We start from the raw sequence: 17348 nt of genomic DNA on the forward strand, positions 1-17348 counted from the left end.
TCAACGTTTTCAGCGGCTGTCGGAAGTTGGGACTGCAAAGTAACAAAGTTTTGTGGGACTTGGGAAGAAAAATGAAGAAACAAATAAAAGAAGACAAAAAGAAAAAGAGAAAAAGAGATAGGAGTATAAACTGGTGGTGGAAATACTGTTCGAGGACACAGGTTTTAGGTTTGGAATGAATGCATGGGTATGTGTGAGGGGGTGTGAATGGTGTGAAGCATTTTAAAATGTAATGTTCTCTGTATGAGAAATATTTATATTGTGGATAAAAATCATGAGAAAATATTGAGTGAGGAATAAAGAGAATTTCTTGATTTAAGAGTAGTAGCATTTGTTGAGATATGAGCACAAATAGATAGCCTGTCTGTGTATAATTCATGCTAGGTTAGACCAAGAACTGTCATATTGGATGAGACGAAGATTCCATCAAGCCCAGTATCCTGTTTCCAACAATGGCCAATCCAGGTCACAAGTTCCTGGCAGGATCCAGTGTAGGTGTGCAGGCCAGACAAGTTTAAATCTCACATTCCTTATCATTCATGCCAGACCAGTCCAGACAAGTGAGACCCACCCAAGCTCCATCAAGACCAAGAAGGAGGAAGCCACAATAGCTTTTTAGACTCTTGCATCAAAGATGTAGCCTCTCCCAGCCTGCACACTCACACTGAGGTGTTTAGAGCAGGGATTAAATGGAGAGAAGGACACCACCCACTTATCTGAATTTGTCTAGAATGGATAATAAAGAAAGGTCCATTGAGACCAGCATCCTGACTGATAGTGGCCAATTCGGATCATTAGGTACTTGGTAGATCCCATAGAGTAAACCCAATTCCTTGTTGTGCACTCCCAAGGATAAGTGGTGACTTTCCCCAAATCCATCTGGTTAATATTTGTTTAAGGGCTTTTCCTCTAGGAACTTGTTCAAGCCTCTTTTAAATCTCACTATTCTATATGCCTTGACCACATCCTCCGACAACAAATTCCACAACTTAATTGTTCATGAATGAAAAAAATACTCTAATTTGTTTTAAATCTGCTGTTAGTTTCATGGCATATCCCCTAGTCCTATCTGAAAGGTAAATAACTGTTCCTTGTTTACCTGTTTCACCCAACTCATAATTTTATAAACCTCTATCATATCCCATTAGTAGTCCTTTTTTCCAAGCTCAAGAGCCCTAACTTGTTCAGCTTTTTTTCATAACAGAACTGTTCAATCCCCTCTATCATATTTGTTGCCCTTCTCTGTACTATACTGAACCAAGATTTATTACAGAATTTATTTGATGACGTATTAATTTTTTGGATGATCAATCTTTTTTTGGCTCTGTTTGACTTTAGGGATTTTTCAATCATTGTATCTCTGCTCTAATTGCAGGTCTATAGTGCCATCTACTGTAAATTTCACAATGCATTTATGAAACACTCTGCAATACAGCATATTATCTCAACTTCCTGTTACTGAATACTGCCCTCGATGATAAGAAATAACAATAAGAATAATTTTCTACTCACCCTGTTCCCGAAGTTTTGATAACAGTTTATCCAGAACTACCATTTTGCCACTGTTGTAGACAAGATGTGTGTCAGTAGTATAGGGAGGTCCCGGCTCAGCACCATCAAACAGGTATGGATGGTTACAACACTTTCGCAACTGCATCAGAATATTCAATAAGCGCATCTTATCCATCTTTCCAGCTGAATTCAAAATGTCAATATCTTTCATCAGAATCCTTGTGTACCTGTAATTTTATAGGATGTCAATATTGCCAACAAGTTGTTCAATAAAAATTTTAGAACCTTTAAAGATGAAATTTTAACTTACCTTCTAATTTCCTCTCTTAGTCTTGCCAGACCAGTCCAGACCAGACAAGTGGGTTATATCACCCTGCCAGCAGATGAACACAGAGAAAAAAAACTGAAAGCTGACTTCACTCTCCTATAGAAGTCTGGTTTTGCCTTCAGCTCATCAATATCCTATGTAAAAGCTAAAATAACCGAAAGCAATTGTTTTGGTTTCCAAAATCACCACCACAATCAAAATCTGATGCAGCCAAAAACTTCACTCTGTCATTAACCCTCCCACATGCTGTGCTGCCAGCGCCATCTTGGCTCCACCACACAGCTCTCATGGATCACCGGCCTCATTGCAAACAGGAGGCCTAGCTGAGACAGTTTTACCCACCCTCAAGTATCCAACCGCAGGAAAACACAGTTGCAGCCGAGCCTCCTGAACCCCATCTGTACCATCCCCTCAATCACCGCCATTGGCCCGCATTATCCTTTTTTTTTTTTTTTTTTTTTTTTTTTTTTTTAAGCTTTATCAATCATTGTTCAAACAAGGGACTGACCCTTTCCTGGCCAGAGGGATACGACTCATGTGGGGGGGCAGGAGGGAAGAGGGCAATAGTGAAAAAGAGAAAAGAGCTCACAGAAAACCTTACCCGACTGAAGCCCCCCTCCCAACTGAAGCCTGCTCAACAGAGGGAGCGGAACTCAGATATCACGTCTTGAGACACCCCCCACCCCTCTCAGATCTGACCTCAAGTCTTTGACAGGGTTTCGCTCAACTGAGAAAGGGAGCTTAGCTGTCACCTCAGGAGCTTGTCACCTGTCCTATTCGGCTAGGCACAAACTCAGAGCTTAGGTTAGCACATCCACCATCTGCTGTACACAGAGATTACTAGCAGGCTGATGTCAGCATAGCATATATGAAAAGTGACATCAGTGAGCCTTTGATCTGTATCTCCATCTGCTGGTTGGCATGCATAACCCATTGGTAATGGATTGGCCTGACTGGATGAAAAAGAAAGATTGTTTAAGCAGAGATTCAATCTTTCTCTCATGGAAGTCCCTGAATATTTTGCTTTTTCCACCAATTACGGCCTTAAAAGATACGAATAACCTCCTCCCCTAGAAATCCAACACCATATCATTCTCTTCCCTGGGATTAGTATAGAAATCCCTCATTGTATTTGCCTCCTCTAAGCTGGAATCAGGTGTCTCGCACTGAGATCCCTTCTCCAACAGTCGGAAGCACTTGAGGAGGGAGGCCTGCAAGCACCTAGGAATATGGGATCCTCTCATTGATTACTGCCTCTCATTGCTCATCCAAGAACTGCAGGAAGTCATACCCTGGAATTAAGAGTCACCAGCTCCTGGTCAGCTTCCCCACTATTCCCTTCTGAGAAGGCAATCTCCCTCTGTCCACTGGATCAGCTATCTCCTCCTACTCTTGTCCAGCTGATTCTAAGACTGTTCCAGTCAGTAGTTTTAGTACCCCAAATGCTGCCAAGGCTAACCTAAGATTCTTCCATGTGGCTGGGAAAGGTTTGAGAAGAAATTCAAAAGGTGCTGTCCATGCAGAACCACCCTAGGACTTTGTTTTTTAAACAGATTGCAGCGATCTTCAGCATCACAAGCCTAACCTGGCCTTAAGAGACCCTCTGGGAAGCTTCATTTATGTAGAGGGGAAGACAGATGTTTCTGCAAGCTGTTCCCTCCATTGCTCTGCTAACAGAGAGGGCAGGATAGAGAGCAGCTTCTACATTCCTGTGAGACTGCCTGCTGAAATAATAACTCAGTAGAGAACTGGAGCTATCCAGGCTCTGCTGTGCCTGAGGGAAACATTGTAACCTCCATAGAAATTCCCTGTTTGACTATCAGAAGGAAATAGTCTGACGATTATTTTTGGCACAAAGTGGCAGTAAAATGGCTAATCTCCCCAAAACAGAAGTGCCAACCAGGCCCTGTTCCATATGCACTACAGTGCTGCCTTCCACTGTAAAGGCCCACGTCCGATTTTGGGAACCCACCCAGCTTTGCCGTTTGGCAAGTGCCACTCCTCTCTGGATTGCAACCGCCCACCTGGCACCTGGCAATTCACAAGCCAGGCAGAATGCACTGGCTGACCTGATGTGCTGCCATGAGTTACCCGTGAAGCCATGCCTCCCTCTCTTTATGGCCATAATTGAAGCAAACAGAGGGTGATCACTTCAGATCCTCTGAATCTGAAATAGCACCATAGGAGACAAAGAGGCAGTCCAGGGAAAATGTTGCGTGCAAGACCTTTTTTTTTTTTTTTTTTTTTTTTTTTAACTGCTTCCCCATTGGTCTCCAATAGAGGAAGAGTCAAAAAAACAATAAGAGCTGAAGGGAGCAACAAACCCCCAAAGTGGGTGTGAAGTTAGCTTTGGGCTTTTTTGCTCTGCCTTCATAAGCTGGCAGGGAAGGAATTACCCAATTGTTTGGACTGATCTGGTATGGATGATAAGGAAACAATATTTTGACAGGGCTGACGAAAAATTGGCCATGTTGAAATATTTAAGCCCAGGAAGCACTATTATGCCCAGGAAGCACTATTATGTCATGTTATTCCTAATCATAAACCCTTTTTTTGGCAGGCAAGTTTGAGGTGCAGGATTTATGACTAGCCTTTGATAGCACTGATGGAGCCTATAAGAAAGCAGCACAAAGCACAGACATCTAGACAGACGACCTAAGGCATCAACATATTTTTCTATATTGTTTTCAGCTGAAGGAAGTATAGCACATGATTACACAGCAAAGTCAACTTTTTTTAAATTCATTATTTTCAACTCTATTTTAATTTCTATCTCAAATTTATTGAAAAGTCCCTTTCACAAAGACCATATGTGCCTAACAGATACACACGTATTCTACATACGCATCTTAAAGTTGTATGGCACCAAGAACTACAAAAGAAGAGTCAGAGTGGTCCCTCCGCCCATCCCTGCACCCATGACAGATATAGGGAATATGCATTCACATCTAAATCAGTAGAACTAGGGGTCCCGAAATGAAACTCCAGGAGGGAAGACTCAGAATCAACACCACGAAATATTTCTTCACCGAGAGGGTGGTGGATGCCTGGAATGCCCTTCCAGAAGAGGTAGTGAAGACTAAAACAGTCAAAGAATTCAGAGTGGCATGGGATAAACACTGTGGATCTCTAAAGGTTAGAGGATGGAAATGAAGAAAAGGGTGCATGGGGGTAAATTGCTGGTGCAACTGTTACTACCCTTAACCAATAAACCTTGACACTTTTGATGCAACTGCAACATTACTCTTCACTTCAATGGCAGGGGGAAAAAAGTTGGATTGAGACAACCAATGAGTACCTCAACTTTTACGGTCTGGGGAACTGAAAAACATGGGGGTAACCTCCACGGAGCAGCAATTGCTACCCTTAACAGAAGGCAAGGGATTACTACCCTTAACCAATAAGCCTCGATGCTTTTGATGCAACTACATCACTCTCTGCGTTGATGGCGGCGGATGAGGATAGGGAAAGCAGAGTTGCTTACCTGTAACAGGTGTTCTCCAAGGACAGTAGGATGTTAGTCCTCACACATGGGTGACATCATCAGATGGAACCCAGCACAGAAAACTTTTGTCAAAGTTTCTAGAAACTTTGACTGGCAAACTGAGCATGCCCAGCATGCCACTAACCATGCGGGGTCCCTCTTCAGTCTTATAACAGAGTTTGTGAAAAGGAAATCAAAACCCGAGAGAAACCCAGCTCTGCGGGGCGGCAGGTGGGTTTCATGAGGACTAACATCCTGCAGTCCTTGGAGAACACCTGTTACAGACTGCTTCTCCAAGGACAAGCAGGATGGTAGTTCTCACACATGGGTGATAAAGTAGCTTCAGGCCACTCCGAAAATGTACCGCAGGGAACTGGTGCCAACATGCACAACTGGCAAGCAACAATGAATGGAGCAGGCCTGCACCCAAGGATAGGGCCCATGGAGTTGGGTTTTATAGTTGGGTGTATATTGGGTTTTATAGTTGGGTGTATATTCCTGTAAATAGTCCGTTGCAGTTTTTATTTATTGCTTTAATTCCTCCACCTCCTGCTCTTTGTATACTCCTCCTTGTTCGCCCTCCCTGTTCATTGTAATTTCTACCTTTAAAGTTACATTGTAAACCGGTATGATGTATGCATACTAATACCGGTATATAAAAGTTTTTAAATAAATAAATAAATATAGCTGAAAGAGATTATGGACTGTCCATATCAACAGTCCTGCCTGCCATCCTTGTCCAGGCAATAATGTGAGGTGAATGTGTAGAGGAAACTCAAAGTTGCCGTTCTGCAAATCTCGTGGATGGGAACTGCATGCAAGTGAGCCATCGAGACGGAAATGGCCCGGATGGAGTGGGCTTTGACATGACCAACAAGCGACAAGCCCACATGAACGTACCATAAGATAATACAGTCCGCTAGCCAATGGGATCGGGTCTGCTTGGAAATCACGACTCCCAATCTGTTTCTGTTGAAAAAGAGAAAAATTTGAGTGGAGACGCGGTGTGGTGCTATCCATTCCAGGTAAAAGGCAAGTGCCCTCTTGCAATTCAGTGTGGGTACAGCACTCTCACCCTGGTGAGCGTGAAGTCTTGGGAAAAAAGAAGACAACACAGTAGACTGGTTGAGATGGATATCTGAAACCACTTTGGGAAAGAACTTCAGGTGCGTTCACAGGACCACTTTGCCGTGACAAAACTTTGTCTAAGGTGGGTACGTCACCAGAGCTTGCAATTCACTGACTCTACGAGCTGATGTAACCATGACCAAGAATACAACTTTCCAGGAAAGGTATTTTACGTCGCAAGATTGCAATGGCAATGAAATTGAGGTTTCATGAGTTGCGAGAGGACCACATTGAGATCCCAGGAAACCGCTGGAGGGCGAGTAGGAGGCTTTAGCTGTAAGAAGCCCTGCATCAATCGACCCACAAGCGAATGGAAAGAAATCGCACTACCCTCCTCACCCCAATGGTATGCCCCGATAGAACTGAGGTGAACTCTCACTGAAGTGGTCTGCAGACCAGACTAGGAGAGGGACAACAGGTAGTCCAAGAGTGAGGGTGGGGGGCACGAAAAAGGGTCCAGACCACGTCCCTCACACCAAGATGGAAACCTTTTCCACTTTAGATTATAGGATTTTCTAGTGGATAGTTTCCTGGACTCCAGAATAACCTGTAACACCCTCTCCAAAAGGCCAAGGGCCTGCACAGTCACCCAGTCAACATCCAAGCCGTGAGAGCCAGGGCTTGTAGGTTGGGGTGGCAGAGCCTGCCCTGGTCCTGGGTGAATAGATCCAGAGCTGTTCCCAATCAGATTGGAGGGCGCAAGGCCAGGTCCCGAATGATCAGAAACCAGAACTGATGGGGCCAGTCGGGGGCGATCAGGATCATGGAGCCCTGATCCTATTGCAACTTCTGGAGTGTTTTCAATATGAGAGGAAGGGGAATGCAAACGTACCGCAGCCCGTTGCCCCAGTGAATCGAAAAGGCATCTGCCATCAATCCGCTGCTCCTCCGACCCTAGGGAGTAGAAGCGATGTACTTTCCTGTTTTCCAGGGAGGCGAAGAGGTCTATGTACATGGTCCCCCAGGAGCAAAAAATCTGGTTCATTTGTGAGGCCGGAATGCTCAGCTCAAGGCATCTGCTAGGGTGTTGTCCACCTCTGGGAAGTACACTGCCCTGAAAGCGATGCCGTTGTTGATGGCCTACAACCAAATGTGGACCGCCTCCTGACAGAGGGTGAAGGACCCCATTCCCACCTGTTTGTTCAGATATCACATGGCTACCTGACTGTCAGATTGCACAAGTACCACCTTGCTCAGGAGCTGCTCTCAGAACACCTGTTGTAGGGCGCACTGAATCGCTCGTAGCTCCAAATAGGTTGATCTGGAATTGCGATTCCTGTGCAGACCAAAGCCCTTGGGTGTGGTGGCCCGTAACATGTGACCCCTCCCCCTCTGGGATGCATCGGTGGTGACGGTAGCCTGGAGTTGAGAGCTCCAGAAGGGGTATCTCCATTCCAGATTTGAGGGGGTTGCCCAGAACTGGAGGGAATGCTGCAACCGTGTCGTGACCAGGACACGAGCACACAGGTCCTGAGTAGCTTGACACTACTGGGAACGCAACTTCCACTGTGCTCTGTGCATGTGCAGCCGAGCCAGGGGGGTGACATGTACCGTCGCTGCCATATGGCCCAACAAGCAAAAGAACTGGTGTGTTGAGACATGTGAGCGGAGATCTGCCAAGTGAGAGCCGCAGGAAGCACAACTGGTAACCCTGATGCACGATGGTTAGGATCCAAAGGTCCTAACCATCAGAAAACAACAACAATCCCACATCACAAACCAAAAATTTAACTTGCTCTGTTTTTCAAAAACAAAATCAGCAAAATAACAGGAAACATCAATAAATCCACTATACTAGATGACCAGATAACCTTCAAAAACATAATACCCTAGTCTAATTTCAATCCCATATCGACTACTGAAACAGAAAAACTTTTAAGAAAACTCAACCCAGCCCATCATGAACTAGACACAATTCCAACACGTGATCCAAAGGAAATAACACAAACCATTGCTCCAACCATCGCGGCAATCATAAATAAATCTCTCGAAGAAGGTGAGCTACCAGACAAATTTACACCCTACCCAACATGGTTTCAGGAAAAATCACAGCACTGAAACCCTACTACTTAACCTATCAAACACTATAATAGGTTTCGACAGCAACCTAAGATACATCCTCATACTACTAGACCTCTCCGCTGCATTTGACACTGAGGATCACAAAAGCCTAATCTCCAGACTAGCCAACATCAGTCTCTCTGGCAAAATTCTCGATTGGTTTACATCCTTCCTCAAAAACAGATATTTCAAAGTAAACATCAACAACCACTCCTCAGAAGCCATTTCTCTTGAAACCGGAGTATCCCAAGGGTCTGCACTTTCGGCCACACTCTTTAATATATACCTACTACCCCACTGCCAACTCCTCACAAGTCTCGGTGTCACATACTACATGTACACCGACGATATCCAATTAATCTTAGCAGTAACTACCACCATCAAAGATACAATGAAACTCTCGGCCTCCTACCTCGAAACATAAGAAACATGCTAAACCACATGAAGCTATGTCTAAACATAGACAAGACAGAGTGTATACTGCTAGAAAGAAAAAACTCAGGATTAAACATGAACCATTCCATACAAATCGACAATGTGAAAGATCTCGGCATATGGATAGACCCAGAACTCAACTACAAAAAGCACATCACAATGAAAATCAAAGAAGGCTTCCACAAACTAAAAATCCTCAAACAACTAAAACCACTACTGTACCACCATGATTTCAGAGCCGTTCTACAATCACTCATATTCACCAGCTTCGACTATTGCAACTCACTACTGACAGGACTGCCCAAAACGACCATATGACCACTCCAATTACTGCAGAACGCCTCAGCCAGAATCCTCACTGGTCACAGAAAATCTGACCACATCATCCCTGTGCTAAACAGTCTACACTGGCTACCTGTAGAAAAAAGAATAGAATACAAAACCCTAACCATCTTACACAGTACAATATACAACAATGAAAGCACTTCCCTAAACAACATTATACAGAAACACATATCCCAACGCAATACAAGAATCACTAGCAAATTGCAACTAGTCATACCATCAATCTCAACCTTCAAACTATCCACCGTAAGAAACAGAGCCAACTCTGGAATTCACTACCAGAGTACCTAAGTTCACAAAACAACACCAAAACATTTTAAAAAGAACTCAAAACATGGCTCTTCAGGCAAGCCTTCAAAGATGGAATCGGTTAAATGCACACACCATAAATAACCCCCCGATAGTTAAAAAATATTACTGATAAATATTACTGATAATTATAATACGGATGACGGTAAACTCTTTATTACTATTTAAAATGTTGGATATTTAATGTTAGTTATTTACTTTGCTTCTATTTATTAAGTTGGCTATAAACAACTTGCTTCCGTTGTCATAACCCGAATATATATATTACCTTACCTGTTATACTGTTTTACCAGTTGTTTCTTAACTTGTAATATGTTGTTCTACCTGTAAACCAGAGTGAAGGCCTCTAGCTAAACTTCGATTATATAAAAGCGTATAAATAAATAAATAAATACATCTGCGAACAGCTGCAGCTGACCCCTGTCCGGGGGGACGGCATGCTACAGAGGAGGTTGGCTCATGCTCCCTGACCGCCAGTCAAAACCCCATGGCGGAGCTCTGAGGTGGGACTGTAGTTGTCCGTGGGGTTCGAAGCTGTCTCAGCCTCGCTCTGGCAGGAGGGCATTGGGCCCTGGACCTCAGTGCTGGTGGGTAGTATTTGCATGGCTGATAAAAAGGGCGCTTCAGGTATTGCCGATGGGGCTTTTTGGGTGGCTGTCAGAAGTACTGGCTGACAGCTGCTGAAGGGTCTCCTGATGGTCCTTCAGTTGTGCTACTGCCTCTTTAATTCTGTCACCAAAGAGATTGTCCCTTGAACATGGCAAATCAGCCAGGCGGTCCTGGATTTCAGGGTGAAGATCAGAGGCTCACAGCCATGTGGTCCGCCGAGCTCCGATGCCCGCCACAGCGGTTCTCATGGCCGTCTCGAAGACGTCATAGGCAGAGCGGACTTCATGCTTGTCGCACTCAACGTCCTGTTGAATTCCTCCTGGAATTGTAGTGGCAGACCCTCAGTAAACTCCTGGGCCTGCTTCTACAGGTTTCTGGAATAGCTGGTAACAAGCAATGCAGGCTGTCAACATTGCACCCTGAAAAATAGGGTGACCCGGGGCATCAAGGCCCCTATACTCTCGCCTTGGGTGGCCCAAGGCATGGGTGCGGATCTTCTTTACCTTCCTCAGGACGGATTCCACCACCACTGACTGGTAGAGAAGCTGACAGCACTCAAACCAGGTGGTAGGTTGGACCAGGTAAACGGCGTCTGTCTTACGGTTCCACAGGAGGTACTGATATGGGGGGCTCCCAAAGGCAAGCCAAGACCTTGAAAATGTCATGGACAGGTACTGCCACAACCTCTTTCAGAACGTCCATGAATAGCAGAACCTCGAGCATTTTGTACCTAGAGTCCTGTTCAGTTAAAAGTTGGAAAGGCACAGATTCTGCCATGGCCTTTACAAACCCCGCGAAGGAGAGATCCTCCAGGGGAGATTTCCGCCATTCCTCCGGCGGAGAAGGCTCAGAGGGAAGATCCTACAATTCCTCAGTGGAAGATATGAATGTCTCCCCTTCCCAGGGGTCATAAGGGGCCACTCCCCTCACTGCGATCCCCCGAGGATGCAGGGGCTGGGAGACCCAGCTACACCCAGGGTGCAGGCCTCGAAGGCACCGAGAAAGGCTCTGGAGGGTCCAGTGGGCCTCAAGGGCACAGGAGTGCCGATAGATCCGCCAGCATCTGCGGCAACCCCGAAGGCCCTGGGAGAGCTGGAAGGTAGCGAAACACTATGTGTCTCTGAGCTGCCATTGAACCCGATGGCCCTTCCTCCGCCGACCGATCTGACCTCCCGCCTCCGACGCAGACCATCTCGGATCGCCTCCACAGCGACGCAACAACCCCGCGACCCAGCACTTGAACGGCTCGGCACCATCTGCACGGGTGACCCACCGGGGTCCAAGCCCGAGCCTGAGACAAGATTTGCGGCCTACCTCACACGGCTCCCATTCGACGATCAACACAGTCATTGGACCGCCTCTCCGCGGAATCACTTCTGGCGCCAGACATCTTTAAGGTAGAGGGCAAGCCCTTCTCCTCACTCTTGCGCCTCCGGATCGTCGCCGACCGACCCGACCTCCTGCCCCCGACGCAGACCCACTCAACTCACCGCCACCGCAACGCAACAACCCCGCGACCCGGCACTTGAACAGCTCGGCGCCATCAGCCCAGGTGACTCCTCGGGGTCCGAGCCCAATCCTGAACTATTCGAAAGCTAGTTTGAGGCCCACCTCTCCCGGCCATCCCACTGACATGCCCAGGACTGCACATCTGGTCCTGCAAGCCCTTAAAGGCAGGTCTCTTGGCGTCTTGCGCACCAATGGAGCGCAACTAAGGGGCCTGCCCCTTAGCGTGCCCCTTTGTGCTGCCTCCAACTGACCTGACTCATCATAGATCTCACTAAATTCCACGGCACAATATCCACATCGTGGTTTACCCCCTACTTACTCGCTCCTCCTAAAGAATCTATACACAACTCTCCCCATTCCTCCCCCACGACACCCTATCTGCAACATTGACAGCTCCTTATCTCCTATATTTCCCCCTCCTTAAATCTCGCTTCTACACTCATACGCCACTCCCCTCTATTTCTCCCCCCTTCAATATCCACCCAATACTTTCTATCCCTCAAGCAGCCCTACTACAAACATGCAGACTCACAAATACCCATTCTCAGATACTACAATCATAGATCCGCTGCTCACACCTTAAAACACTTCTCCCCACCATGATTACCCTGCCTCTCATCCAAATCTTTGGTATGACTGCGCTCTCCCTCATCCTCTTCAACGCGCAATCATTAAACAAAAAAAACTCTAAGGATATTCAAAAAGGAGGAAAGCTTTCCTCCTTATAAAACCTCAAGTGTTGTCAGTTGAGGGAGTTTTCTTCCTTAAATTCCCTTGCAAATGCATAGTCAAATATGCGAGCAATACATATATATTTTTTGAACCCCCCCAACTGACTCAATTTCTTACTGGGAAAACTCCAATAACGCCTGGAGGAACTGGTATAAATGCTTCAAGTCCCTCATAAAGTAAATTTGTTTCTCCGGTGATACCGTTAACTTACTTTATTAGTAAAAAGCTGTTTATTTGAGGTTGTGTATTCCTCCCTTCCATATTCTGTGGACTTAATATTAAGAGAATAAGTTTGTTAAGGTTTCTTAAAATGTTTTTTTCTCTCCTTATGCTAGATTGGAATTATTCTCTGTATTTCCATTACAAGATGTTATCTTGTTAATTATGTTAAAAATCAATAAATAATAAATGAAAAAACAAAAAAAACTCCCATCTTCAAAGACCTCCTCCTAGATGATAACCCAGACATTTGTGCAATAACAGAGACATGGTTCAAGGAAACTGACACTGTCCCTCTTAATCAGCTCCCCACTGACATTTACAACATTTTCTCCATCCCTAGACCCCCCAAAAAAAAGGCGGAGGAATTCTTTTAGTTGTAAAAACGGAACTCAAACTAATACACCAAGCCATCAACACTCCACCTAAACTTGAAATTGGCCTTTTTAAATCTCCGTCTCTCCAAATATACCTAATATACTCCCCCCAGGAATACTAGACAGTAACCCCTCCGCCTTCATCGACTACATCGCCAAAATCATAACCACAGACACCCCTGCCATCATACTCGGAGATCTCAACCTCCACGTTGACACCAGCCCACAAACACCCTCCTGTGACACCATATTTGAAGCTTTGAATGCCATAGGCTTTAAACAGATCAACCATCCAACACATAAAGCTGGCCCATTCCCTTGACTTAATCTTCACCAATCCCCTTATACACTCGGACCCCCCCCACACTTACATTCCCATTCCCTGGTCAGACCACTACTTTATAAGAACCACCTGTTCCATAAAGAAACCTTCCAACCCTACCAACTTAAAAAGCACTATTCACTTCAGAAAAACATGTAAAAGAGAGGATCTAATCCTGGCCTTCTCTAACTCCCTTGACAATTTAGATTTGTCAGATGCAGACTCTGCCCTTTCATCTTGGCACAACTTAACTAATACTGTGGCTAATAATATCTGCCCACTACAAACCAAAGAAATAAAATCCTCGCAAAACACACAAAAAAAAAACCTTGGTACATACAGGAATTAAAAACACGAAACGCAATCTTAGAAAAACAGAAAAGAACTGGCGCAAAGATCCAACACCTACACTCCTCGCTAAATACAAATCATAATTACATAACTACCCTGAACTGCTAAACAATGCTAAAAGAGACTTCTACGCCCTCAAAATCCACCAATTTCAATTTAATCCCCGAACTCTCTTTGAATACGTAGCTACCATAACTAAATCATCACCAACTTGTATACCTGACGAAGAAGCCGATGCCAGATGTAAAGATCTCGCACTATACTTTCAGGACAAAATCAACAAACTGTTAACTCTCTTTCCTGCAACCTCCCTACCCAACCCCTCCACTCCCCCAACCCCCCCCCCCCCCACCCGATCTAAACTCTTTTGAAACCACCACTGCATTAGAAATCGAATCAATACTAAAAAAAAAAAACCCAGACCTTCCTCTCACCCCTCAGACACAATCCCTCCAAAATATCTACTTTCCACCCCCAACATAGTAGCCCAACCTATAGCCAACATTATAAATACCTCCATCATATCTGGTTCAGTCCCAAACCCCCTCAAACAAGCAATAGTCAAGCCTATACTAAAAAAAAACAAAACTTGACCCCACAGACCTGTCCAACTACCGCCCCATCTCTAACCTACCATTCATTTCTAAAATCCTCGAAAAAACGATTAATTGACAAACTTACTGATTATCTTGACGACCAACTAATTCTCTCCCCCTCGCAGTATGATTTTCGTAAATACCACAGCACGGAAAGGCTTAGATAAAGGCCAAGCATATATATTGGCCATCTTAGACATCTCTTCGGCCTTCGATCCTCCTTCACCGCCTTAGTGAAATTGGAATAACTGGAGCCGCCCACAGTTTAAATCCTATCTCAGCAATAGGCACTATAAAGTCAAACTCGGAAACAGCGAATCCAAAACAATTCCCCTTGACCAAGGTGTTCCGCAAGGCTCCTCCCTGACATCTACCCTTTTCAACATTTACCTCCTATCTGACCTTGATCTACCCCATTATATATATGCAGACGATGTACAAATACTCATACCAGTGATCAACACCCTACCCAAAGCCATCAACATCTGGGAATCCACCCTTCTTCTCTATCAATAAACTCCTAACCACTAAACATCTTGCTCTCAATACCGCCAAAACCGAACTTATGCTCATTTCCCCACAAAATCACCCCAATATCCCCCCCCTGCACTACTCGCTTCCACCTTCAATTTCGTTCTCTCAACAGGTACGAGATCTAGGTGTCACCCTAGACAACCAAATCAACCTAAAAAAATTAATTAGCTCAACTTTGAAAGTGTTTCTTCAAAAAACACACCCTAAAAAAACTAAAACCCTTGCTACATCTCTCTGACTTTCGCACAGTACTACAAGCCACTATTTTTTCAAAAAATGATTACTGCAACCCAAAAACACTATTCACCCACTTCAAATTCTGCAAAACACTGCCACCTGTATCCTCACTAACACTCGCAGAAATTAACATATATCTCCTGTCCTAAAGGAATTACACTGGCTCCCAATCGCTTCCCGTATCCAATACAAAACCCTCTCTATCATACATAAAGCACTACGCAACCCCAACATGAAATGGTTCAATGACTCCTTACTTTTCCACTCTACCTCTAGACCGACCAGAAATCAATACCTGGCCACTCTACGTACCCCTTCCCCCAAACTCACCAACCTTGCAACCTCAAAAGCTCGTGCGCTCTCTATAGCCGGACCAGCCTTATGGAATACAATGCCAGTAGATCTACGTCAGGAACCTTGTCCAATGAAATTTAAGCAGAATCTAAAGACGTGGCTGTTCAAACAGGCATACACCTAAGCCTTTTCCCTATCCCAGTCCTCCTGCCACTCCAGTTAATTGCTCCCCCCCTCCTTGATAGGCCTAGTGCCCAGCAGTCTTTTGAACCCTGCTCTCATCACACTCAAAGTGGACTCATTTCCTTTTGACTCTGTACTTAATCTGCATAGTCTGTGCATAGTCTGATCATCATTTACTTTGTAAAATCTCTATATATAGTCTGTATATAGTAAGTATTTAAGTTGAACTCCTCTGTCCACTCTTCACTCTGTATATTGTCTGTATATAGCGATGTCGATGCCTGTTCGTGGTCGGTTTCGATGACAATGAGAGGTGACGATGTTTTTCAATTGCCCTTGGTGGTCACCGTGGTCTTTTCCCGGGACTGAGGGAGACAGAGAGGAACCCGACCCAGAACGGGACAATAGAGGCCGCGTTCAGTCTCCTGCTCCCAAATCGGGTCTGGGGAGCAGTTGTGGTGGCAACCCCGACGGAGTCAAAAGCTGAACCTCCTTAATGAGAGGGGTGGAGGTTGCCAATGCCAACGATGGATCCGGTCCTTTGGATTTGACTAATTCCTCCATCTTATCAAGACGAGCCCGACAACCCTTTGGGGTCATCTGGGCTCAAAGGTCGCAAACACAGACATCATAGGACACCCCCAGGCAAAGGGCACAGACCTCATGGGGGTCTGTGATGGATATAGTCTGGAGGCACCAGTGGAAGCTGGTCAATGCCATCGGAAAAAGTATGCGGCGCGCGGTCAATGGTCAGCGGCCACCGGGAGAAGGAATTGTCAGCGATCGACCGCGAAGAAGCATAAAACTTACCAGGATGCGGAGAAAGGAACCGATGAAAAATCAGAGGGCCCCTATGCGAGATGGGAAACAAAAGTTTGAGAAAAATTGTGAAAAAAGCACAAGCTCACAACCTGCAAGGCAGCAGCTTTGCAGAAAGGAAGAAACTGAAGAGGGACCCCACATGGATGCATGGTTAGCAGCATGCTGGGCAAGTTTCTAGAAACTTTGACAAAAGTTTTCCGTGCCAGGCTCCATTTGATGATGTCGCCCATGTGTGAGGACTACCATCCTACTTGTCCTTGGAGAAGAGGAATTGGATTCAGATGACAATCAACATGGACCCTGACTTTTTCGGGTCTGGGGTACTGATACGCAGACATAAATGAAAAAGCACAGGACTGTTTCTAAGGCCAAGTCCATAAGCAAAACCCGTAAGCATTGTCTGAATTATTAAGAAGGCTCATCACCCAGTAAAAATGTTGCTAGCAGTAAATTTTTTAGGGGTTATCATAAAGCGTGGGAATAAATGAAAATTGGTTCTTACCTGCTAATTTTCGTTCCTGTAATACCAGAGATCAGTCCAGAAAAATGGGTTTTGTATCCCTACCAGCAGGTGGAGTCAGAGAACAATTAGAACTTTGGGCACTGCTACATAACGAGAGTGCCACCTGCAGTCACTTAGTATTGACCTGAACCCAAGCCCATGCTAACAGAACTAAATAACAAAGGGTAGCACCCAACCAAATTTCCGGACTACCACTTCATCGCTGGCAAAAAACCAGACCAAACAACTGCTAAAAACTGCTCCATGAATCATGTCTGCAAAAAAAGGAGCTTCAACAATGAAAAAACTTAAGCAGGTTCTGACCAAGACTCTTTCGGTATCTGAATAAAGGGGTGGGCCTCTGGACTGATCTGTGGTATTACAGGAATGAAAATTAGCAGGTAAGAACCAATTTTCATTTCCTGAACATACCCAGATCAGTCCAGAAAAGTGGGATGT

At 45.1% G+C, this 17348-nt stretch overlaps 1 protein-coding gene across 2 annotated transcripts in view; it reads right to left on the reverse strand.

The window, feature by feature from the left end:
- SMARCA1 (SWI/SNF related, matrix associated, actin dependent regulator of chromatin, subfamily a, member 1) overlaps positions 1–17348 on the reverse strand; it is an 856940-nt gene that overhangs the window by 523714 nt on the left and 315878 nt on the right. For both annotated transcript variants that reach the window (XM_029607880.1, XM_029607879.1), the window contains exon 12: positions 1513–1739. In XM_029607880.1, the coding sequence (XP_029463740.1) occupies positions 1513–1739 (227 nt within the window). The remainder of the gene's footprint in view (positions 1–1512; positions 1740–17348) is intronic.

This window comes from Rhinatrema bivittatum, chromosome 6 (genome assembly GCF_901001135.1).
Source record: "Rhinatrema bivittatum chromosome 6, aRhiBiv1.1, whole genome shotgun sequence".
NCBI lineage: Eukaryota > Metazoa > Chordata > Amphibia > Gymnophiona > Rhinatrematidae > Rhinatrema > Rhinatrema bivittatum.